At 30.4% G+C, this 25,972-nt stretch overlaps 2 protein-coding genes across 5 annotated transcripts; both read left to right on the plus strand.

Annotated features, from left to right (window-relative positions):
- The first annotated feature begins 6,121 nt into the window (after positions 1-6,121).
- On the plus strand, positions 6,122-8,419 carry LOC120084481 (cold-regulated protein 27). Of its 4 annotated transcripts, none has more exons than XM_039040270.1 (5): positions 6,122-6,382; positions 6,870-7,076; positions 7,176-7,446; positions 7,813-7,919; positions 7,985-8,419. In XM_039040270.1, the coding sequence occupies exons 1-5, from the start codon at positions 6,257-6,259 to the stop codon at positions 8,042-8,044; spliced, it is 771 nt and encodes a 256-aa protein (XP_038896198.1). In that variant the 5' UTR covers positions 6,122-6,256; the 3' UTR covers positions 8,045-8,419. The 4 variants fall into 4 exon arrangements, with proteins under 4 accessions (XP_038896198.1, XP_038896199.1, XP_038896200.1 ...); XM_039040271.1 differs by having other exon boundaries at positions 7,997-8,419; XM_039040272.1 differs by having other exon boundaries at positions 6,123-6,382; positions 8,040-8,419.
- A 4,510-nt stretch (positions 8,420-12,929) lies between these two features.
- LOC120085301 (coenzyme Q-binding protein COQ10 homolog, mitochondrial) lies at positions 12,930-17,040 on the plus strand. The gene is made up of 5 exons (XM_039041217.1): positions 12,930-13,087; positions 13,223-13,566; positions 13,880-14,075; positions 15,808-15,939; positions 16,634-17,040. Exons 2-5 carry the CDS (start codon positions 13,262-13,264, stop codon positions 16,754-16,756), a joined length of 756 nt encoding a protein of 251 aa, XP_038897145.1. The 5' UTR covers positions 12,930-13,087; positions 13,223-13,261; the 3' UTR covers positions 16,757-17,040.
- Positions 17,041-25,972: the final 8,932 nt, after the last annotated feature.

The following is a 25,972-nucleotide window of genomic DNA, read 5'->3' on the forward strand; positions in this document are numbered from 1 at the left end:
AAAAGAATTGGGAGTGTCTACCTATACTAACCAGGTGCACCTTCCTTTTTGGTGGCTTAATCATAAGAACTCCAAAATTAAGTGTGAGGGAAAATGAAAGTATTTGAGATTTTTTTTTTTTTTTTTTTTTTTTTGAGAAGGTAAGAGAATTAATGTTTTGAGATTAAGAACATGGGTGTTTAAGATAGGTATATGTGTTTGCGAACCTTTGGAATTGGTATGAACAATCCTATTACGACATGGAACTTTAGATCTTCGTATTTGTTAGTTGAATGAATATCATGCCTAAACCATTGGTCCTGGAACTCAGTTTTAGTATGAGAATTTGATTAAGTCAGGAAATCACGCGTTGGAAGAGTGCTTGAAAAGCTACTTCAGATTATAGTGGAGTTGGAGGAGATATTATAAGTGGAGATATTAGTAGCAATAGTTGTTCGAGAACTATTGACATGGAATAATAATGCTTTATTAGTTAAAAGGTATGTCGTTGCTAATGTTATCAAGGTTTAAATGATCTTGATTTTAGGCATAAAATTAGAACAAGAAACAAATGATATCATTAATTTGACTTTAAAGGTGAAAGTATTTTAGCTCCAAGTAAAATACAAGTGGTACGAGAGTTGAAGTAGCCAAGTCACAAATACATAACAAAAAGGCAATTTTCTTATGCCTAATGTTTGTCTTAAGCAGAAGTTTTGTATGCTAAGGAGGTATATGAAAAACCAGTCTCATGTGTTGGACTACGAGTGCTTACATTTGAATGAAAACATGAGTTACGATGAGCAATCTAGGGAAAATTCTTGTTAGAGTGGTGAAGGCTTTCTGAAACTTGAAGACAATGCTAGTTAGAAGTTCCTTGGCAGAATTATCGGTCTGAAGAAGCGATTTGGAAACATGTGAATAAGACAAGAACTAAGTATCACGAGACTTTAACGACTTGAACTTTCGAGGACGAAAGTCTCTTAAGAAGGGAAGAATGCAACATCACGAATTTCAAAAAAATTTAAATTAATAATCTAAAATTATTGAGTTTAAATTTCCCTTTCATTTAGAAATTGGGATTAAATTGGAATAATTGAAAATTTTTTATTAGTTAAATGATTAGATATTCGAACTAATTATCTTGAAAATATCGAATTTTGTTTCTATTTGATTTTGGATTTTAGGGCCAACTTTTAAAAAAAAAATTAAGGAGATAATTAACTTCATGTGGTTTTGAATTGATTTAAATATTTGGAAGGATTTAATTTGTATCAAATTGATGGTCCTATGCCATTTAATTTTGTTTTTTGAAGTCTAAATTAAGATAATTTGAAAAGTTAATTGATTTATTAATTTAATATAATCTTTGGAGATTTTGGAGATATTGTGATAAAATATTTTATTTGTCTTTTCAAATTTTAAAAAAAATAAAAGAATTGAGATTTTTTGAAATTAAAGAGTAAAAAGAGGCCAAAAATCGGGGAGAAAGCAATTCGATTTTTAGCGACAACTTCCACAAAATTGTTGATTTCCAGAATTTAAACTGTTGGATCATACTCAATTTTGGTCAGTCTGTCCGAGACATATAGCGTTTTATTCTGAACGGTTGGATCGTTGTTTGAAGCTCTAGTTTGTTCGTAATCATTGTTGAATAAAATCTGTAAAACTAGAAATTCTCCTTCTCTCTCACTCTCACAAACTCTCCTCATGCAAGACCCTCACTACCAGCCTCTAGCCTAAACAATTTATGCCGTCCAACAACAACACCTGCTGCTTATCTATGGTTTCTACTGTTGCTGATACTATTGTTACCGAAATTGATATTTTGGGTAAGTTTTAGAATTCTTGGAGGTTCTTGACCACCCATTAGCTTTTGGCCCAAATTAGTTGATATCCTTTATGTTTCGCTTTTAGATTGAAGTTTGGGAGCGTTTCTATCAATATACAACAAGGTTGAACATTTACTATTCGAAGTTTGGAGATCAATGGCGTGCTTTCTTGCAGGATTTATGATCGTTTGGTCCTTTCGTTGGTTTTAGCTCAAGTAAATTGTTGGAGTTGGTTGTCAAGATAACTGTCCTTGACTTAATTTGAGGTAAGTGGTACTATTACCGGTGCCTTCATGCTAGGCGGCCTAGATTAGATTTACAAAGTTACTTAATGGACTTTAGAAGCATGATTTCGTCTTTGTGATATACTTGTTGCATGACAGTTATAAGTATTATGAGCATGTTTGAACTTCCATGTTATGTTATGATCTGTGCGGCGGAAACAGTACTGAAATTATGTATGTGATGCATGATTAGACTAATAAGGTAGTTTACTGTCTTGCCTTGATGCATGTTTTATTTCAGAGGACCAACTGGTCTAGTTTCATATTTAACAGTGTGTCTTCGGGCCGCTAGACATGCGTGAATTGACAAATTCGCGTTCATGTTACTTTTCCATGTTTGACGATGTGCCTTCGAGCTGCTAGACATGTGTGAATCGACAAGTTCACGTTCATGTTAATTATCCATGTTTGACAGTGTGCTTTCGGGTTGCTAGACATGTGTGAATTTACAGGTTCACGTTCATGTTACTTTTCTATGTTTGACGGTGTGCTTTTAGGCCACTAGACATGCGTGAATCGACAGGTTCACGTTCATGTTACTTTTCCATGTTTGACGGTGTGCTTTCAGGCCACTAGACATGCGGGAATCAATAGGTTCATGTTCATGTTACTTTTTCCATGTTTGACGGATGCTTTCGGACTGCTAGACATGCGTGAATCGATAGGTTCACATTCATGTTACTTTTCCATGTGTTGACGGTGTGTTTTCGGGCCGCTAGACATGCGTGAATCGATAGGTTCACGTTCATGTTACTTTTCCATATTTGACGATATGCTTTCGAGCTGCTAGACATGCGTGAATCGACATGTTCACGTTTATGTTACTTTTCCATGATTGACGGTGTGCCACTACGCCACTAGACATGCAAGTTAAGACGAGTCAGATTATCCCCTTAGTTAGCCATTCAGGAACAGCTTCACCATGAAAGTTCCACTACCCACAAGCATTCACTGTATATGAATGCACAACCTGATCTCGGTAATGGGATCAATTACTGGGTATTGTTATACTCATCCTTTATTCCTTTATTATTTTTTTTTTTTCAGGGAATGACAGGAACAGGTTGGCGAGTGACAGACAAGATCTGTGACAGAGCCATATGGAGACAAGAGAAATCGCTTCCACTTAGTCTATGTTTTTGTCATTTGAATCTTTTGAAACTAGAATCTAATGTGAGACAGCAAATTTTAACGTTTTGAATGTTTTCTTTATGAATATTATTTTTTTAGGGACCCCAAATAAAAGTTTTATTTATTTGTTTTCGAGTCTATTTTGGAAAAACTATCCTTATTGTCTTAATGATCTTTTTTTTTTTAAAAAAAAAAAAACAAAATATCTAGATTTTAAATGTGTATTTAATCATAACGACTTTTGTCAGAGTAATCAAAAGGTCGAGTCGTTACAATCCTACTTTCCATTTAATCCAATTTTAAATGTGAAATTGGGTTAATTGATATTAAAACCAAAGCTATAAATATGAAATTCTCAAATTCAAAATCAAATAAACAAAATTAATACTTTTGAATTTCATAATTTCAAAAAATTAATAAACAAATTTCATAATTTTGAATTTCATAAATTCAAATTTTAATAAACTAATTAAATCAATTTAATTCAAAATAATGTAGTTCTGTGATTCAAGAGGCATCCAAATTATTGTTTCAAGCTCTACACTAAAGACTATTCAAAATAATGAAATCGTTAGTAAACAAAATCAAATTTATTATCATCAAAATATTAATTAATTAGAAATAAGAGCCAAAAAACCAACACATTAATTCATTGCTAAAGTAATTGAATAGATTATCTTAACCATCATTCAGTCTAATATAATTGTGGATTGTGCAATATGCTATTAGTGTGATTTTTTTGTGTTGAGTGGTAAGAAGGCTAATGTTTGGATTGTACAACATGTTATTAGTATAACTTTTAGTGGTAAGAAGTTGATCGAGCATGTGATAAAAAAAGTATTAAAGTGAAGTGAAATGAATGTTTTAGTGAAAAAATTTATGTGCTCTAAAATTGTTACTAGTTTTAAATGCAATAAAAATTAAAATAATATATAATCAGACATATTGCAAATATCAAAATTAAAAATTTTAAAAATAATCTATATATTAAAAATTTGAAAATTAAAAATTAAAATAATACATAAAGATATTTTTTTAATTCAAAATTAAAACAATATATAAATAAAGAATTAAGAAATGCAAGAAAAAAAGATTAAAAAAAAAAAAGAAAAGCGGATGCCTTCAATGAGAGTAAAAAATTGTAATTGATTTTATATGAAATAAAAATTGAAGTTTAAATTAAAATAATATATAAACATGTATATTACAAAATTTAATATTAAAAAAATTTACGTATTAAAAATTTAAAAATTTTAAATTAAAATAATGTATAAAGTGATCTTTTAAATTCAAAATAAAACTAATTTAGTTTAGTAGTTTTATTTTGAATTTAAAAGACATTGAAGACATTCATTATTTTAATATGTAAATTTTTTTAATAAATTCAAAATAATAAGAAATACAACAAAGAATTTTTTTAAAAAAAAAACGAATGTTTTTTTAGAAATAAAAATAGATAAAATAGAAATGAAACGAGAAGTTTCCTTTCTCAAAATTTGTCAATTTTCTAAAAAGAGAACAGTTATTAAATAAATATGTTTTTTTTTTATGAGAATAGAAACAGAAAATAAAAAATAAAAAACGAAAATATTATCAAACATCTCTAATCTATGAAACACAGACACAGATACAACTACACGATACGGATACGATCGGATACGGTGATTCGTCAATTTCTAAAAAACCAAGATACGGATATGTCTAAAGATGCGCCATTTTTTTTATATATTTCTAAAAAAACGAGGATACTGATACGTTGAAAATACATTTTTTCTTCAAAAAAATCTAGGATATAGATAAATTTAACATACAAGTTAATAACAATAGCACAAAACAGAATACAAACATTGAAATACAATACAAAAAAAGCAATATCTAAGATGTTGAAGTACAATAGTTAATAAAATGTAATAGGAAAATGATTCATATAGCAAAGAAGAAGAAAAAGAAGATTAGAGAGAAAAGTATGAAGATAAACGAAGAACTTATTGTTGAAGATATCCAAATGATTTATATTTTGGTGTACTTTGTGGGGACTCAAATGTGAATTTGGAGTTTAGATGATTATAGTCTAGGATTTGATCCATTATTTATTTATTTTTCTTTTAGTTTTAGACTCGAGTAGTGAGCTTTTTAAATAGGTTGTCTAATTTTAGATTGGAAAAATTAGATAAGTTACTTGTCTTTTTTTCTTTAAAAAAATTACGCATAGAAATAGATACGTCAAATCGCGTGTCAGATACGTATCTGGAAAGTATTTAAAAGTATCGATATCGATATTCGATACGTGTCTTATACTGATTCTTTACCTTAAAGTATCTGTGCTTCATAGTCCCTAATTAATAATTTATTTTCAATTTTTTGTTTGGTTATGCTACCAAATAAATTCTAATTTTTTTTCCCTAGGAATAAGATATTTATCTGGCAGTTATCAACATAACATTTGGTATTTTCTAGGGAAAAGAAAAAGGGAGGAAATAAAAGAGTTTCGGCTGTTTGACAGTTAAAAAAGTGCCGCCACCGAAATAAAATATTGTGATAAAAAGTATCTGTACTTCATAGTCTCTAATTAATAATTTATTTTCAATTTTTTGTTTGGTTATGCTACCAAATAAATTCTTTGTTTTTTCCCCTAGGAATAAGATATTTATCTGGCAGTTACCGGCATAACATTTGGTATCTTCTAGGGAAAAGAAAAAGGGAGGAAATAAAAGAGTTTCGGCTGTTTGACAGTTAAAAAAAGCGCTGCGACCGAAATAGAATATTGTGATAAAAAGGGCCGAAGATATTTCAGTTGGTCCAGATAATATCTGCCCGATTCCTCAGCGTTAATCAACACTTTGTTGACGTGGCACATGTAGGCCCATTGCCGTGTGTAAAGCCGTGACAACTGTGAAGGTTCTTCTGTCCCAAAACACCGCCTCTCTCTCTCCTCTTCGATATCTCTCCCACTGGCCCGCTTCCATCTTTCTTCCCTCTCTCTGTCGCCACTGCAAATCTGGAGATAATCCTTCATCTTCTTCCCCATTCATGGAGTTGTTACCTCGAAACTTGGAGAATCTCAAGGCCGTAGAAACTCGCTCTGACTCAATCGTCTCTGAATTCGCCAAGGACGAGTCTACCGAGTTTGCCCTCCCGGTGGTATCTTCTAGCCAGGTACTGTTACCCTACTTTCTTCCTTATACTTCAGATTATCTTCGTTTTAGATGTTTTTGTTGTTCCGATCAGGTTTTGCTTCTGTGATGTTTCGTATCTTCAATTTCATGCTCTGTCACCATAGACTACACTGTTTCTCTTTATTTTCGTGTTAAAAGTGAAAATATACGAATTAAACAATTGAAAGAAAGAGGAAGGGCAAGAATACAGTACTGCTTTCGCACTTACCTATCGTGGCTGAAGGATTTTTGTTTTGTATTTTGTTCGGCTCTGTTTGGATCGATCTTGCCCTTTGTCGATGGAATTTGTAGGGCGTTGTAAGGGGTTTGGATCTTTGGCAAATTATTCTGGAAATTCAACACGAGTTTTGATTGTTCAACATTATGATTTGTGATTAAGATGACTAATAGTAGCGTTTTTCCGTTATTTAGTAAGATAGACCATGAACTTGCCGCGGGAATTGCTGATAATGCGGTTTCGGTTTTAGGGCACTCATATGACGGATTCTGTACCTTCTGATTGGACCGATGAGAAGCACCATTTGTTTCTTGAATCCATGGAGGCATCGTTTGTCAGCCAAATGTTTGATTCTGTGCATTCAGTTGGTTCCTGCCCCAGCAAGGAAAATTCTTCACGCGCAAAATTGCTCGGCCAAAGCCAATCCGCCTCTCATGTTCATTCACATTTTGGCCAGGTTCAGTTCCAATTGCTTTTTCTTTATGAGTTTTAACTCTTTTCTGATCATGGCTTGTAAATTCTCTTTTTGTTCTTTTCCTTGCTTTTATCTACTCAGTTTAAGGTTCTTCGACGAGGCAGCTGGAAGAACATTAATTTTGAACCAACTGAATCTCGGTCGAATTTATTAAATGATTACCAAGCTCTCTCACATAATCCTTGGATACACCACTTTAGAGCTGCTCGTAAAAACAAAAATGTTGCGTGCAAAAGTCAATCTATCGGTTCAAGAGGGAGGAATTCGTTGCCATTCGGAGCAGCTAATAATTCAGGATCTATGCGTGCTTCCGACTCTGATTTGTCCCAGCAATTTATCAGCAGTAATAAAGGTGGATCTTTTGGCTTTAGAACATATAAATGATCAATATTTTATATATAGATGTGTGCCTCCCTTTGGTTGTAATTATAATTTAGTTTATCAAGTTTAAGTTTGCTAGTTAGTGAATAATGATTCTACGTTGGGGAAGATGTTTGCTGTGTCTAATCTTTACTACCAGAAAGTTCCGAGTAAAAACAGATTAATGTGACTGAAGTGAAACTCAACTTCTTCTTGTAATCTGCTATGTTCGAGTTCCCATTATGATTTTAATTTCAATTGTACGACAATCAAAATTGCACTGATGTGAAGCTGAATTATTTCAGATGATAAATGACTGTTTAAATTTTAAGCTGGACAAATGATTTTCATGTTGCAGAAGTATCAGATCAGAACTTTGTTGATGAAGAAGCTGAAAAAGGAAGCAGTGATTGTAATGCCAAAAGGGTCAAAACTCCACAAACCAATGCTTTGATCAATGACCAGGTAATTCAAGTGATATAAACTTAACTACCATCTCTTGCTCCAAAATGATCACTGATTTCTTTTAGGTGTTCCTTAAGTTCCATGAAAAGGAGATGATGTTTAACAAGAATTCTATTACAGCCTGAAGATAGCTAGATCCCAGATTGTCGCCAAGACGTGGCAAAAGACTTACCGACTACTTTTCTAACTCGGGAAAGGCTATAGAAGATCAAAGATTGTTGGTGGTCTATAATGCTCCTTTTGATGTTCTTGGGGTTTTTTCTTTTTCTGGTAATGTAAGTTCTAATACTTTTGGGTATCTGCAGTTACGTAGTAACTAGAAAATCAGCAGCTATGTTTTTGACTGGGTAAATGTGTATGGTATTGTCATTCAGCATATGTGTATATATGTATTTCTTTTGGTATAACAAGATTATGAAACATTTTTTTCTAGTTTTCTCCCCTTTTGATAAACAGAAGCCTGAAATGAAATTGTAAGAAAATTCTAATTTTCTCCTCAATTGTTCATAAAATGTTTATTTGAACAAGATTTTTATGCCATTGATTGTTTGTCAATTGAAATAGATGTTTATTCACATCATTTTGTTTCTTTAGCTTTGTCCATTAAATAGAGATAACCAAATTTTCTCTATTGCCTGTGATTGGTCATTTCTCCTTCACAGGTTTGGATTTTTGAAGTTTGTTTTCATCTTTGTTTGTGGTTGACATGAACCTGAAAAGAAGACATTGGTTTTTCATTTTGATAAATTGGAAAATAATATACACCGGACAAAATTCAGAGACGAGTCTTGTGGGTGGATGTGTCATAATTTGTATGGATATGGATCATTTAGCATGATGTTCAAGTGCCAAAGTTAAAAATTATTTTTTAAAAAAATGTCTGATTTTTTTACCATATTGACATCTATCAAAGGCTCAATCTTAAGGCAAATTGACAACGAAAATCGAAATCCTGGCCAGTTTTCAAAAATAAAAACTAATTTTTGAAAACCCTTCCCTTCCCACCCCCCCCCCCCCAAAAACCATCATGATAAAACAAAGAAATTCAATGAATGAATGTAATATTTGTAAATTCGAATTTCTCCTCAAATAACGTAATACAAACTATTTGAAAACTATTTGAATTCAAGTACCACAATTCGATAACTTGAAATAAATAATAAGAGAAACATTTAACCCAAAAAGAAAAAAATTCACAATGTAAATTTGCTCACTGCCGAACCAAAATGCTAAAGAATAGAAATTTCGGTGCTCTCGACCTTCTCTTCTTCTTCAGCTGCATAAAGATACCTTCGGCTCACTTACAAAATTCTTTCTTCATTCACAAACATATATACAATGTGTGTTTCTGCCGCTTAATAATGGACAGGGCCCATTAACATTAAAATAAATCAAGAAATAATTCATGCATATTTCTTGTTTTATAAGTGCTCCACCGCCCAAATTTCTTCTTCTCATAATTACTCACCTATCCAATAACCAACACAAATTTTTGCTACATCGGTCCGATTTTCGGTGCTTTTATGTACGTTCTTAAGATCAGCTTAGGGCATCGGCAAGAAGAAGCGGAGTGAACAAACCATAGCTTTTATTTGGTGAATTTCTAGTTTTACAGATTTTATTCAGTAGCAATTATAAACAAATTATAGCTTTAAACAATGATCCAACCATTCAAATGAAACTCCACATGTCTCTAATCAGACTGACCAAATTTGAACACGATCCAACGGTTCAAACTCCAGCAATCGACAATTTTGTGAAAGCTATCGCTAAAAAACCGAATTACTTTCTCTCCAATTTTTTTCCTCTTTTTACTATCATTTAATTTCGAAAAAATCTCAACTCTTTTGTTTTTTTCAAATTTTTAAAAGATAAATAAAATATTTTATCACAATATCTCAAAAGATTCTATTAAATTTATAAATCAATTAACTTTTTAAATTATCTTAATTTAGACTTTAAAAACCAAAATTAAAAGGCATAAAATCCATCAATTTGATACAAGTTAAATCCTTCAAATATTTAAATCAATTCAAAACCACATAAAATTAATTATCTCTTATTTATTTATTTTTAAGTTGACCCTAAAATTCAAAATCAAATGAAGTAAAATTCAATATTGTCAAGATAATCAGTTCGAATATCTAATAAATTAAATTAAATTTAATCAATAATTTTTTTTCCAATTATTTCAATTTAATTTCAATTTTTCAAATGAAAGGAAAATTTAAACTAAATAATTTTAGATAATTAACTTAAATTTTTCTAAAATTCGAGATGTTACAAATATCCTCTCGAATTGCAAGGATTTATGTTGACGGACTTCAAAGTCTAGATCTATAGAATGAACTGCTACTCCCAATAGATTTCCTTCCGATTTTCTAATAATCACACTTATTTTATTGATGAAGAATCAGACTTTCAGGTTGCATCTACATTAAGTTTATGTGAGGACGAGCCTTATTGTGAGGATAAGAAAAAATCTTGAGTAGGTTGCGGTATTGTATGCCTATATTTGTATTATATTTATGAAATTAAATATGATAATTTTACATACATTTAATAGATTCATTAATTAAATAAATATATTTCAATATATTAATAAGAATGAATTAATTATAAATCAATAATAATTTTAACTATAAATACTTGAAATTGAGTAATTTATCATTAAAATTAACCAGCTAATATACCTAATGAATCTCATATTAATTATAATATAATATTTAATTATTTTTAATTAATTAAACATTAATAATTCTAATTTTAATAAATTACATAAGAAAATATATTTTAATAAAAAATATATTATATAAAAATTAAAAAAATGAGATAAAAATATGATATGCTAATAAAGAATATTAGTAAAGAATACTATTTTTTTTTTATAAATATGATAGGTTAATAATGAATAAAGAAATAAAATTTAGACACAATAAATAATTTACCGATCATAAATAATGAATAATGATCATATGCTCATAATGAAATATCATATTAAAATTAATCTTAGTAAATAATTGTTTGATTATAAAAAAAACAATACCTAATCAATTATTGTTATTGTAAAATGAATTTTTCTACTAACTAAATTATAGTTTACTAATTAAATATATTTGAGATATTGTTAACCAATTAATTTTTATTATAAAAATAAATTAAGTAAATATTTTAGTTTATTATTAATTTTTTATTAAAACAAATATTTATGTTAATTTTATTAAATTAATATTAATTAATTAACTATATTTAAAATAAAATTATATAATAAAATGAAAAACAGACAAAAAAGGGGAAAAAAAGAAAATACAAAAGAAAATTAGGAAAATAGGATGCATGAAAATTGTTTATTCTCAGACAAAATATTAAAAACGGTGAAACAAATTTATTTTTTAGATGCGCGTATCAATTTTCATGTATAAAACTCTTAAACCAAACGATTGTTGAATCAACGGAAGTAATTATCCATTGATCAAATGGGAATAAAAATTCAATCGATAATTTTTCTTAAAGATAATTTATTTTTTTAGATATTTTAAAAGATACTTTTAGATAACTTTTTTTTAATGACTACTTTTGGATAACTTAATTTCAGATAAATTATTATTCTCTTACTTTTAGATAACTTAATTTCAGATAAATTATTATTCACTTTATAATTATCAATAAAACTTTCTTTTTCACATTTAATTATGCCGAAATTAATTTTAAGACTCTCGTTCCAAAAATTTATTCATTTGCAGGCGGCGTAGGTAATATAAGTACGTTATCGATTACTTTACTTCAATGAGTATATACACAATTACATACAAATATAGTTTGTTTATTATGTCAGTACATGTGCTATATACACAATAATTATGTTTTCTTAAGTATTTAGAATTGGAAATTTCGAATCACAAATCTTTTAAATTAGTTGAGCTATGTCCAGCTTGAAGTTAATAATTTTTTTTATCATTATTGAAAATAAATTTATTTAAAACATGATTTGATTTTTTAAGATTTTATTTTCTAAAAAACAATTTTTTAAAAAAATAAGATTATCTTTGGATTATCATTTACTAAGATCCTGTTTGGTAATCATTTCGTTTTTTTTAATTAAGCTTATATTCTCTTAGTTTCTTATTATGATTTGCATATTTCTTAAATAGAAAAGTTAAAAACTTAATCAAAATCTAAAAACAAAACAAGATTTTAAAAACTATTTTTTAAAAAATTTTCAAATTTTGGATTGGTTTTTTAAAATATGGATAGAAAGTAGATACTAAAACAAGATAGCTAGAGGTGGGAGAGGTATCTAAAAGCTTAATTTTCAAAAACTAAAAACCAAAAACTAGGTTATGTTTGGTAACTATTTGATTTTTTGTTTTTATTTTTTAAAATTAAGCATCCCACATTTTTTACAATAATCTACATTTTTTTAAGTACAAGTATTTGAATTCTTAGCCAATTCTAAAAAAAAAAAATAATTTTTTTGAAAACTTTATCAAATTTGACTTAATTTTTTAAATCATGGATGAAAAGTAGATAAAAGTTTGGAAGTGAAAGTAGTGTACATAGATTTAATTTTAAAAAATAAAAAATAAAGATAAAATGATTATGAAACAGACCTAAATGATTATGAAAGACGATCTAAAGGTATTGGTTGGAATATTGATAGTCATGGCTAAGATTTGATTTGAGGCTACATTTCAAATGTCTGTAAAAAATAGCCCCCCCCAAAAAAATCAATTGTAAGTTCGGTATTTTTTAGGTAGCTACCTCGGGTTTGCCTATTGGCCAAAAAGGAAAATAAATTGAAATTGGGTTACGATCTTTGACTTTTGTGGACCAAAAATATTTACTTTGGAACGCAATTTTAAAGTGTATTTCTCAAAATCCACGTGGCATTTTCCCGGTCAAATAATCTTCAAGCGCTGATCAATCACGTGGGCGGTTGCACGTAGAGTCCAATTCGTAGACGGATTCGGATCGGGTCGGATCCGCAAGTTCATCTTCGTCAATCCTAAATACAAAAGGAACGGCAAAACAAAAACTAGAACAGTAGGAATCTTCCTTCCATTTGTATATATAACAACATTCAGTTCTTCTCCTGTTCAGATTTATTAACGGGGAAAGGAGGATTTGTTCGTGATTGTTTACCGCCAAATCTTTATCGCAATCATCGAGTCAGTACCTTTTTTGTTTGTTTCGTTGAATTGAATCCCTAGTTTTTGAATTTCTTTCGTTCCGATTTGTATTCTGTTTGCGAGAAGAGGCGGGAAGTGCCTAATCGTTGCTTAGGTTGTGTGGTACATTTGCAGGCGGAGAAACATTCAAGTTTTTTATCACCAAGGACAGCAATGCCGCCGTTTCTGTCTACCTCGAAGGTCGTTGAGTCATTGATTTCGCGTAGAGGTGGTATCAGACATGCGATCAAATACGCTAGGTGTAATGCCGAGTCGTGGAAGTATCAAAACGTTCGACATTTAAGGTGTATTCCCGGCGTTCAGACCTCGACGATTTATAGACTGTTCGATCAGGACCGTAAGATTTCCGAGAGCTTCCGTGATATTAGTGCTGTACAATCGAGACGATTTCTTGGCTGTGGAGACGGGGCAGAGACCGGCGTTTTATCCAAAATTTATGAAGAGAGGCGCGTAATGGGGTAAACAAATTAATCTTCTTTTGCGCTATATATAATATGCGGTTTTCTACGTTTTGGTTAGCAAACATTAGTATAGGAATTTGGATTTGTCTTATCGTGGTCCTGCATTGTCTAGGGGATTGAATTAGCTTTGTTAATAAAGGCTTTTATTTTATTTTTCTATTGAGAATCTGAAGCATTTGAGGAGGTATTTGACTTAGCTTCCTTCCTTTCACGTTTGATGTTAGCCAAAAAATTGGTTGATCATGAAATTTTATGTTTACATTGTTAGTGGTTGTTGCTGAGCTAATTACATCTTTTAAATTGTTATTAGGTATTCTCCGGAACAGTTATTTGACGTAGTTGCTGCTGTAGACATGTACCATGATTTTGTTCCTTGGTGCCAGCGGTCAGAGGTACTAAAAAAGTATCCTGATGGATCCTTTGATGCTGAACTAGAGATTGGCTTTAAATTTCTTGTTGAGAGTTACATTTCACACGTAGAGATGAACAGACCAAAATCTATAAAGGTAATGAACTCATCCATAACTTATCATGAATTTCTCATACTGAATTGGTAACTCATGCGGCTAGCTAGTGGTGATATTATCGTGGTTGATATTCAGAACCAAGGATTTTAGGGTATCAGTTAGTTTATGTTTGTGTTACATTGGGTAACACGACGATGTGGTGGATGCTTAAAAGAGGTCCAAGAAATTTGGAGATGTTAGGTGGTGTAGATTTCTTTTTATCTTCCAGTATTATTTTAGAGGGCTCAAGCATGTTGCATGTGTGATTTCATAGTCCATTGATAAATCGTATATATCAGGTTTTACAATCTTAACAGTAAGCTTAAATGCACATGGACTTTGGTCAAAGAAAAAAACGTGAGCCATGTTGGTGTACAGGTTGCATGCTTTTGAACATCAACTTATAGATCATGCCTTCACACATTTACTTCATATGCCTGGTTTTGATTTGTTCCAGACTTGTTTGTATTTTCTTCCATGCATAAGAAAGAAAATGTTATTCTTTTAGACACGAACACGACAAGAAAAATTTAAATTGCACACTAAGATTAAATAATCGGCAATGCACAGTGTTGGAAATATGGGCATATTGATATTAATAAGTGAAGGGTTGTTTTTACAATGTGTTGGCGACAGATTGTTGGCATTTTGAAATCGTTTCTGACACATTGATATATCAAGAATATTGGACACATGCATGATAATGAAACAATTACATGCCTGCAACATCTCTCCTACATGGACACTGTCTTTTACCGATGCCACTAGCATTGATATATTGCTAATCAACAGCATGTCGCCAATTTTGAAGTAGTCTATCTTTTCTAGTTGCAGGCAGCATTGTGCAGTGTTGTCTTTGAAGTGTTTAAGTAGGAAGTTTGCGCTCTATAGTCCTGAGAGGCACTGCTTTATATTGTAATTCAATGTCGGAAATTGGTTGACATGCTTTATTGAAAGAGAAAAAAAAATTGTATAGAATTTTAGGGGCTGGCTATAAACAAGACTTCTTCATACCTTCACTCAGACCATATGAGGAAGAGCACTCCATCCTATTAGACTCTTCATCTCCTTTTTGGTTCTGTTATCTCTCTCTCCCTCCCCCTCCCCCTCCCTTTTTCTTTTCATTTCTTTTCTTTCCTTTCATTTTTTCTCTTTCTTTTTAACTCTCTCCAGGCTTTTCCCTCTTTTTCAAATCCTTCTCTAGAAGTCCAAAAGTAAGCCAAGTACATGTTCAATTTGTGCAGCAGTAGCAGTCGAGTCTTTAGTGAAAACAAAAATGCATTGAATTTTTTAGATGTTTTCCTATAAACAAGACAATTTTCTCGCTTTCACTCACATCATTAGAGCAAGCACACTCCTTTCACCACTAGAGTCTCCATTTAGATGTTTTCCTATAAACAAGACAATTTTCTCGCTTTCACTCACATCATTAGAGCAAGCACACTCCTTTCACCACTAGAGTCTCCATTTCCCTTGTTAATATTGTTGCCCGATCGTTTTTCTATTATTGAATGGTGTTAGAATATAGACCTTTTTTAAAAGAAGAATTAACAAATCAATAATATTCTCCAATTCTTAGTTTTCAGTACTGTCTATTCCTGTATTCATGTGTACACTAGACACAAAATATTGATATATGTATCTATAAAGCATTTTTTGCTCTTGATTGCCCAAACTTTTGATGTTTAATAGGCATCGTACTGATTGTCTTGATTGCTCTTTCCACTTACAGACTACAGTATCTCGAAGTGCGCTTTTTGACCACTTGATAAATACTTGGGAGTTCAATCCGGGACCGATTCCAGGGACTTGCAACCTTTACTTTTTGGTAGATTTTAAGTTCCAGTCTCCACTTTATCGACAGGTAAAGCTCTCTCTCACTCCAAGCATCCTTCCTCATTTCAAATTTCAAATCTCAAATTTCAATTATATCATGGGCATTGAGCAGGAATGCTAAGGACTCCTGTTGAAGTCTAGCATTTAGTCTCTGACTCTCAATTTAAAAGAAACAGTAATAATAACAATGTAGCCTCCTTTGCTTTGTGGCCTTACCTGTGGTAGAGTATGAGGTTCCTCAAGGCTGGCTGCTTCTATAACTGATGAATAGAGACCGAAATTATATTCGTTAATTTTGACATCTAAACTTTGAGTGAAATGCCATTGCCAGCTATGCCTTAAATATGAAACTGGCAAATTTATCTAACCTGTTATTATGCGCTTGAGAGCATAATATTTGAACAATTTTATTGGAAATCTCATCTCAATTGATCCCGTGGCTGCTTTTAACAAAATTCAAAATTGCTGGCCGATCCTGTAGTTTTGTATACTGTTTTCATTTGTAACTGTCTACTAAAGCATTACTCAATTGGTTAAGTCATTATACCTCAACCAAAAAATTCGAAGTTAGAATATCCACTCTCACTAACGGTTGAACTCAATTGGTAAATAAATAAATTCAGGATGTATTAAATATGTTTTGTTTCATACTGCCAGCTGTTTTGTCACCATAGTCTCTTACAGCCTATCATTATGATTTCTCATATGACATTCTTTTTCAGGTGGCTTCAGTGTTCTTTAAGGAGGTCGTCTCAAAACTGGTTGGTTCATTTAATGAACGCTGCCGTTTGATATATGGTCCAGGGGTTCCAGTCCTTGAAAATTCATACAGCCAACGAGCTTAAATTTGTTGAAATTTTTCATAAGATGTATCATTTGATTGAGGATATTTAGCGAGAATGAATTTAGAATTGACAGAATCCTCATAGAGAGCAGATAGGGAAGTAGAAGTATCCTAAATTTGACTGATTAATGCACCTTCTGGGTAACTTGCAGCTTGCTTATTTTGCTGTGGCCCATCAAAAGACATTAATTATTTGGTTGAATTTTCATTTGTTTTCTTTTATTTCTAGTTCTTGTAATTGTTCACCTTTTCTTGTTTAACATTTAGAGTATGATTCGACACCTTTATGAATGTTGTTTATTCTTGTTAGAATAGGTCACATGCTGCTCTAGAAAAAATAATATTTCAAGTTTTAGGCTGTATTTTGCAGGTTATATCCGTACATATGAATCGACTGGCACTTGATATCCTCCATTCTTTAGTTATGATTTTCAAATAATTAACCAACTTGGTATGGAATTTAGAGCGCGTTTTTAACCACTAGTTATAATCTCAATTATTTTAATTGGCGATCATAAGTAACTCATCATTATCACTATGATTAAAGATAACAATGAAATTGTCTTCTAGATTTGTAGAGAAGAAATTGAAATTAAAATGTTTTAACATAATCAAATAGAGTTAAAACATGGTGAACTAAGGAATTTAGGGTGCGATTTTATTTTCGGGGTTTAATTTAGGATATATGTTTTAATCACTAGTAATTAGCAATTTTAAGTAACTCATCATATGAAATTGTCTTTAAATGAAATCGAAATTAAATTATATGGTGAAATTATTTAGAAAAGAATCTCAAATTTACATTAAGGGGTTATCAACGTGATGCCATTTAAAACAAATTTTCTAAAACATAGAGAATGAAATGTAATTTGACCTAAGAACACGTGTTTCTTTTCGTCTATTTCCCAGTCACTTGTAGGGAAAGGGACCAGCTAGCAGCAAGTACAATTATTAGCAGCAACAATATAAACACCAATTTCGTCATATTTTCTCCTTCAACCATACCTACCATACGATACAATGGGTCCCAGTTGGTGATGTTATGGACCAACTAAACGTTTGGGCTGGGCCCTTCTATCATGGACTTCTTTAGGATCTTGTTGGCCTTTTGGGTTTGTTCCTCTGATATGGTTTGTTTCATCTAATTTTTTCACCTTTCTCATCTTCTCTTTTTATTTGGAAGGTGGAGAAAGTATTTCATCTTTTTTCTCATTCCTTCCTTTTTTTCTTATGTGAAAAAAAAAAAAATAATAAATCTTGGAGTCACCAAAAGAAAATTTTGGCTATTGGATGACAGATTGGAAAAAGTGAAAGTGACCTCAAATAGTAACAAGATAGAGATAGAGAAAAAACCAAAAAGAAAAAATTTAAGAAAAAAAAAAAGAGAGACAAATCATATGCGGTTTCTATCGGAAGATACTCAAACAGTTGTCACTCAATGTCTCCTAACTTTGTTTCATCGATTTCAATCCATCATTTTAAGAATTTCAAAAAAGACTCCACCAAAAAAGCGATTTTTGGCAAATTAGATAACCTAAAGTACAAAAGTGGATAAAAAAATATCTTAACTTGATATGTGGTTCATAGTTAGTGCTTTAGTAGTGGACGATGGATAAAGTTTTAAATGGTTTTTTAAATAAAAAAATACTTTTCAAATATGGGTAAACAACTAATCTAAAATAATTGAAAATTGGAAATCGGAAATCTAACTCCATCCTTAATCTCCTGAATTGGAAAAATCACAAAAATCAATCAAATTAACAAACCTAGCAGCATACTAGGCAACACGATTAGCGTTCTACTGCACATATAGGGATAAAATAAGGAGACAAGACCCAACTCACTCCTCAAATTTTGAAGTTGTTATGTATTATAGGTGTGTATGTGTATGATTGAAATAGTAAAAGAAGAGAAAAAAAAGGGTAGTGAACTTTAGGGTTAAGAAATGAAGGAAACCTATGATTACTTATAGTGCAGAAGACAAGAGGTGTCATGATCTTGACTGAGTTGCCCGTGGAATGCCATGGCCTTTGAAGCACTATATCCAATAATTCATTCACTTTGAGAGATACTCTTCCAGCTGGATCTGCTGCAAGAAATTATGAATTGGGTCCCTTCCCTTTCCCTTCATTGCCAATCCAAATCCCCCATGCCAATTTCTACCTTTTCCTTGTCCCAAAAGTTCTTGCCACGTAAGTAACCATTGATTTCAACATACTTCAATTCGTCCAGATATTAAGTTTTTGTTAGTGAAAATTTAAAAGTGTTAATTGAAAATAAAAAGGTAATTTTAAAATCCCCATTGTTTTGTTTAGTTTGAGAAGTGGAATCTCCTTCTTATACTCTTATCTTGAATTATAGGTTTGGGTCTCAAAGGATAACTATATTTTAGAAGGATTGAGAAGATAGGTAATTGTAATTATTTTTTTTTTCTTTTTTTATTAAAAATAATTATTATTTTAATCTTTTTTATTTTATTTTATCATTATTATTAAATAAAAGAAAGAGTGGTCTTCCACCCACATTGCCGTTCCAGTCTTCTCCCGGCATCTTACGCATGGCCTTCGCGCACGTTTTGTGGTTACGTGCGTCCCTCTCCCCCATCAGTTTTGTGCAACGGTTGGCCTTCAAGGTCTATAAATATAGCCGAATTCCTTCATTCTAAACACAACAATTTTCTCTTCTCTTCTCTACTTACTTCCAGCTATTCTTTCATCCAGTTTTACATTTCCAAGCAATTTACATATTAAAGGATGTGAGTATTCCTATTAAGTTTTGGTGCAGCTTCGATTGAGACATATTTCATTTTAATGGATTGTTGGGGACAGTGTGACAATTTTTTGGACTGCTTGCACAAGGGGAAGAGCTGTGAAATGTCTTAAAGGGAGTGAGTTTTGCGACTCAGCCTATAACCAATCTTCTGTTTTGCAGGGTTTTTTTTTTTCGATGATAAACGTCATTCGTTTGCAATCATTTTCTGTCTAGTGGAGGTAGCTATTCCAACAATTTAGTTTAAATTCATTTCTTAGGTCTTTCATAATTCCTTTATTGTAGTTATTTTTTTTTTTTTTACTAAATATTTGATTTTTTAACAAAATTTAAAAAATAATAACAAATTATTAATTACTTTTTTTCAAAATTTGACTTGCTTTTTGAAAACACTGAAGTAAAGGCTCATTTGGATTGACTAGAGAAAAAAATGTTTTCAAAATAAATCATTTTTATTTAAGCTATTTTGATAAAAAAAAAAAAAACTGTTTAAAATATATTTCGATAGTGTTTTAAAAACTATATTAGTAGTTGTCAAACACTTTATTTTTTTTAAAATGATATTTTTTTCAATTGTTTTTTTAGATTAACTTGAAAAATAAAACGAAACACATCATAAATAGCAAAACAGGGAAATGAGTGGCCTTCAAAAAGAAAAGAAAAAGAAATGTGAAGATAATGTTTATAAATTTAATTCAAAAGAGAAAAAAAAAAGGGTAAACCAAACAAGACCTAAATTCCTATGAGTTTATTTATTGAGTAAGCTAATTCAATGAATCACTTTAACTTCTTATTAAAAAAAACTTACAATGTGAAATTTATATATTATATTATAAAATAGTTTTTTGTTTGGATAATACGTGAGAGAGGATTGAACTTTAAACTTTGAGGTTAATAATATAGATTTATATCGATTGAGTTATGTTCTTTAACAACTTATACAAGTTATAGAATGAAAAACATACATAAATTATACAAACATAATTATTAAATAGATGTTTTTAGATTAAAAAAAGAGGGTGGTTAGCTATGAATATCATCAACGTCCTAATTTATAATATGTTTTTATTATTGTTGTTATTATTATTCTAATGAATCCATATTTAGTAGAACTTTAATGTCTGATATTACCATGAAAAAAATCTTCTATTTTATCATATAATAATTATTTGAATTTCTGATTTCAAAGTCGATGGTATAAATCTCACCCACCGTAAAGAAAAAAAAACATAAATAAAAAGCATACTAAATAAAACAAATGAAATATAACAACTTTCAAGTATTATGGATGAAGAAAAAAATACAATATTTACACACGTATATATAATAGGAACATAATAAAAATGAAACTGTTTGTTAATTTAATTAGACTTTAAAAGTGAGCAGTGATCGAAGCGAGCGAGCCCATGAACTGAAAAGGATGTAAACCAACAATTTGGCACGTGCGGTCAACTTTTGGAATATTAAATTTATCTCTAATCGCTGTATTTCTAATACGTCTATGAATCTGACCTCTATAAATCTTATTTTATAACTTTTTAAGTCTAAAGTATTTAATAAATCTCTGACTTATAAAAAAAATTAAATTAATACTTAAATAAGATGTAAAATTAAATTGTGTATACTAAAATTATACACTTTCAATTCTATTTGATAAATCTATGAATTTTTTAAAGAAGTGTCGGGCAAAATCCTATTAAACACACAATTGAAAGTTCAAAAACTTGTTATAAAATGAAATTAGTGACTTATTAAACACATTTTAAAATTCAGAGGACTATTAATTAAACATGTTAGCGTGGGAAACTTACACGTGAGTCCTAGTTCATTTCTTCGAACCAGTCCTTTGGTCTAACATCGTCTATGGAGCTAACTTGTGTGAAAGTACTCAATAATGTGGAGTCGAGTCGAGTACACTTCAAATGCCTAGGATAGTAAAGGAGTATTTAGCTCAGCTAAACACATAGAGATTAGAGTCTCTCACTTGGAGTTCACTTATTTGTCCCCATGTAGTTGTCAAAAGGGGGGCTATTTATAAGGTTCTTTCTTTGACACCTAATTTGGATTATCTGTAACGTCGGGAGAGAGGTAAGGTGATTATGACCTTTGAGGTTGTAAAGTGCCAATATGGAAGAGTTTGACTGACTTATTTCCCTTTTGGTATAATTTTGTGAGTTATCTAGTCCACCTGAAATTCGAGAGTTTAACTTTTCTTGGACTTGGACCCGTCTATAGACTTTGGGCCTTACTAAACAACCTTCAACAAACAGATAAAATTCAACATTGAAAGTTAAAAGATTTATTAGTCTAATAATATATTTAACTCAAACTTACAACTTTAGAAGCTAAAATAATAATATAAATATTTTTGGTGATATGGTTTTTGGGGGGCTTTAGTTTTTAAAAAATTCTACTTGCTTTTCACAATTTCCTTTAAACATATTTTCATATTTTCCCAACTAAGCAAAAACGAGTATTTTAAAATTATTTTTTAAGTTAAAAAAAATTGACTTGGTTTTTTAAACCAATCTTAAAATAGATAACAAAAACAAATAAATAAATAAAAGAAGTGTTTAATTATATTCTGAATTTTTCCAAATATTTATCAGAAACAAACTTATACTCTCTTAAGAAAAAAAAAAATAGTTAGATAGGAATATTTGTGAAACAAAACCTTGTGGAAAGTGTAATGATATGGCTGAATGGTGCATTGTGGGTTAAGTCCCCCATCAATTATCCACCACCTTCCAACTCCCTTCACTCCATTTTAATGTGTTAAACATTAATACAAGACTTTATGTTTAATTTAATTTTTAAATCGAATAGCTAGCTACGAAACCACCCATTCTAATTTAATACAAACCATACATTCAAGCTCTCAAATATCATGTCAATTCTTTTAACTCGGTCTAATTTAGAGTAAAGTTATATTCATTTTTCTAAAGGTTATCTCATTATGTATGTGACTTATAATCTCAATAATTTCAATTTTTTTCTATATTAAAATTCCTTTATTGTGGTTGTCAATAATGAATAATACAATATAACCTTAAAGATATAATATGCCTTTCTAATCTATAGATGAATGGACTTCGTTTAAAGAATAAAACATTAATATTGTTGACTTAGATTTATCCAAGCTAAAATAATATAATTAGCAAAATAATGCCTTAAAAATAGAAATAAAGTTAAGCACTTATTAGTTCATGTAATTCATTTATTTAGTGTATTTATCTCGATAAAACTAAATGTATGAATGACCTCTTACAGATCATAAAATTAAATTTAGATTTATCAACTATGTTTGAATAATAATAATAATAATAATAATAGTAAATTGGTTTAACAAGTTTGGATGGATATCGTGAAAATGAATTATAAAAGGGAAAAAAAAAAAGAATAAACAATTTTTCTGGTAGATTTGACCAAATAAGTTTAAAAGGTTAGACACATAACCCTGACTTATTAGCAAAAATAGCAAAAAAACAAATTCAACCAACTTGATACATTTAATACCTTTGATATACTTAATATGTTATTGATATACACTTGATATACTATTGATACACACTTGATACACGGTTGAAAATGACTAATTATTGAAATGTTTTAAAAAAGACAAAAAAAATTATTTTATTGAAAAACACATTTTCTCTAGTTATTCCAAATACGTCCAAATTGTCAAAATGAGTATACTAAAGTTTGTGTTAGTGAACTTTAGGTTGAATCTCTTCGGCCTATTGTACATTTGTACTTAAAATTGAAAGAAATAACATCATTTAAAAAAGAAAAAAACTACAAAAGGTATAAAAATATAGAAAAAACAAAAATTAAAGTGAGTAATAACTCATATTGCTACAAACAAAAGATGCAAAAAGTTTACAAATCAATAGGAAAAATACACAACTAATAACTTTAAATATGACATATTAATTGACTGATATACCAAAAAATATAGATTTGTTAAAAGGGCAAAATTGGTATACGGAATAAACTAAAATTTAAAATTGATAATTTTTTCATATCTACAATTTTACATACGTTGAAGACATGGTTATTTATACATTTTGGATTTGTTACCCATTACAAATTTCCTTTATAAAATTCATTATCATACTAATTCTCAAGCATGTTTTGAATTCTTTTCTCTTTTTTAATAATAGACCAGCCTTCAAATCAATATCTATTGACTTGATTTTTGGACATCTTTCCAAAGAAAAAAAAAACTTTTGACTTTGTTGAGAGAAAAAGAGAAAAGAGATAAGATTTTTTTGTAAAGCAATAAGATTCTACTAACCGTTAGATAGTTTGGTATAGGATATATTGACAATCCAAATGTTTTTTCAATTTTTTTTAAATGTTTAGTGTGAAAATGTGAATCTTCGACTTCAAAAAAATGAGTATATATTAATTACATCTGAGATATGCTCATTTTGATATCATTAACAATCCTTATCAAATGAACATGATATTTAGAATTAACAATAATAGAAAGAGACTATTATAATTAAAATTTATAGACAAATACTAACAAATATTGGCCAACAAATGTGTTGTGTTTGCCGAAATTTCAACAAAACCTAAAGTAAGTTCGAGCTTTGAGTTTAAATAGTTTCAACTTATTGTAAAAGAGCATATTTTCATTTTCTTCCATCCTTGTATAAATAAAGAAGAAAATGCATGAAGATCAAATAAGTAGTCTGATAAGGTCAAAACACACAAACATCATAGATGCTCATGACATGACTTATTAAGAATAACACATATATTACTTCATAAGGAATCTAGGGATGTAGACGACTTAAAACGTGATACTATTTCAATTCTACAGTGACATACTACGTCGACACAAAAGGACATGCCATTGACTGCATATTTTTCTTACTCCATAAAGTCCTACACTTAAGTTAAATTGACGAATGAGCACATCTTTACATCACACGTCTAATTAATCTCTTGAGTCATTATTTTAGGTACCGTAGATCTCCCCCATCTCACTCGAACTAGGTCATTTATCTCCATCTCACCTAAGTCAAATTGCACGTAATCAAATCCATCCATATTGGAGCTATACTTCCCTATACAACTCCTAGATTATCTTATCTTAATAGTCAAACTAAGACGGCCATCAATCTCATCTTATGTTCCAAACTAGTACAACTCACGTTGTATGCCATCACTATGATGTTTAATTGCTTCAATTTAAACGGTTTTTTTTTTTAAAAAAAAAAAAATTGCAATTTTTTAAAGTTATTATAAAAATATATAACTTTTCAAACTATTTAGAAAAACATTATAGTTTTTAAGAATATCACATATTTTTAAAACACATATTCGAAGACAAAAAATCAACCTTTTTTTTTAAAAAAAAATGGAAGACTGCATGTTCACATGTGACCTTACTAAAAATAAATAAAAGATCACATGTTCAACATACGACCTTGTGAAAAGATGTAAACAACTTGAAAATACGATTACAAAGTAAGAGAGATAAAAGTAATATTTAATCATATGAAGTATTCCCCCTTTTTTTGATTATTTTATTCAAACAAAAGCAAAAATCGCGAATTTGCAATAACAATTATCGGATCCCTAATTTTGAAGAATTGAGTAGGGGAAGGAATCAAGAAAGGGGATGAAGCAAAGGCTTCCAAAAATGCGTGGGTGACGGAAAATAACAACCTCTTCCCCTTCATCCTTCAACGTTATAGTCAGATCAATGGCGAAGGCAGTCCAAAAGTTGGGCTCCTAGGAGCATCTTGGTGGAGTTGGAGGGCATGTAAGGAGCACAATTTGTCAGAGGATTGATTCTAAATTTATCCTTGGAAATAAGTGTTTTAAGAAGGCCGTTTTTAAAACAACAATATTTTTTAAAATAATTTTTTTTAAAAAAAAAAATCTATTTTTATAAAACCCCCCCAAAAATTTCACTTAAAAAAAAGTCTCAATTTAAAGTATATGGCAGTAAATATTTTCTGATAAAAATTGTAGAATCTTAAGAGTGGACACAAATTTAGAAGAGAGGGTGAATTAATATGAGAGAGCATGAGAAGAGTGGTTGGTGGAGTCAGTGAGCGTACGACTTAGACAATGGTAGCCTTGGACAGCTCGACAGATAACCCCAAAACAAGATCCAATTTCAGATTCTTCTCTTATTTCAATAAATCCAGACACCCAATACGAACCCACCACGTGCCACCTACCCCTCCAACAGCTTCATTTTCTGACACGTGTGCATCTTAGGCCCACACGCCCAGTACTAAACCATATCAACCTTCATCATTTCTCAAATCTTCACCCTTCTCTCTTACAATAATATCAATATAGATTCCTTTCCTAAAACTTTACATACCAAAATTATATAACTTCTAGTTCTAGTCCGATGCCCTTTCTCTCCATCCAGACAAACAAATGCATTTGCTTCGGATCCTTTCCTCTCGTCTCCGCT

Source organism: Benincasa hispida, chromosome 9 (assembly GCF_009727055.1).
Source record: "Benincasa hispida cultivar B227 chromosome 9, ASM972705v1, whole genome shotgun sequence".
Classification (NCBI taxonomy): Eukaryota; Viridiplantae; Streptophyta; class Magnoliopsida; order Cucurbitales; family Cucurbitaceae; genus Benincasa; species Benincasa hispida.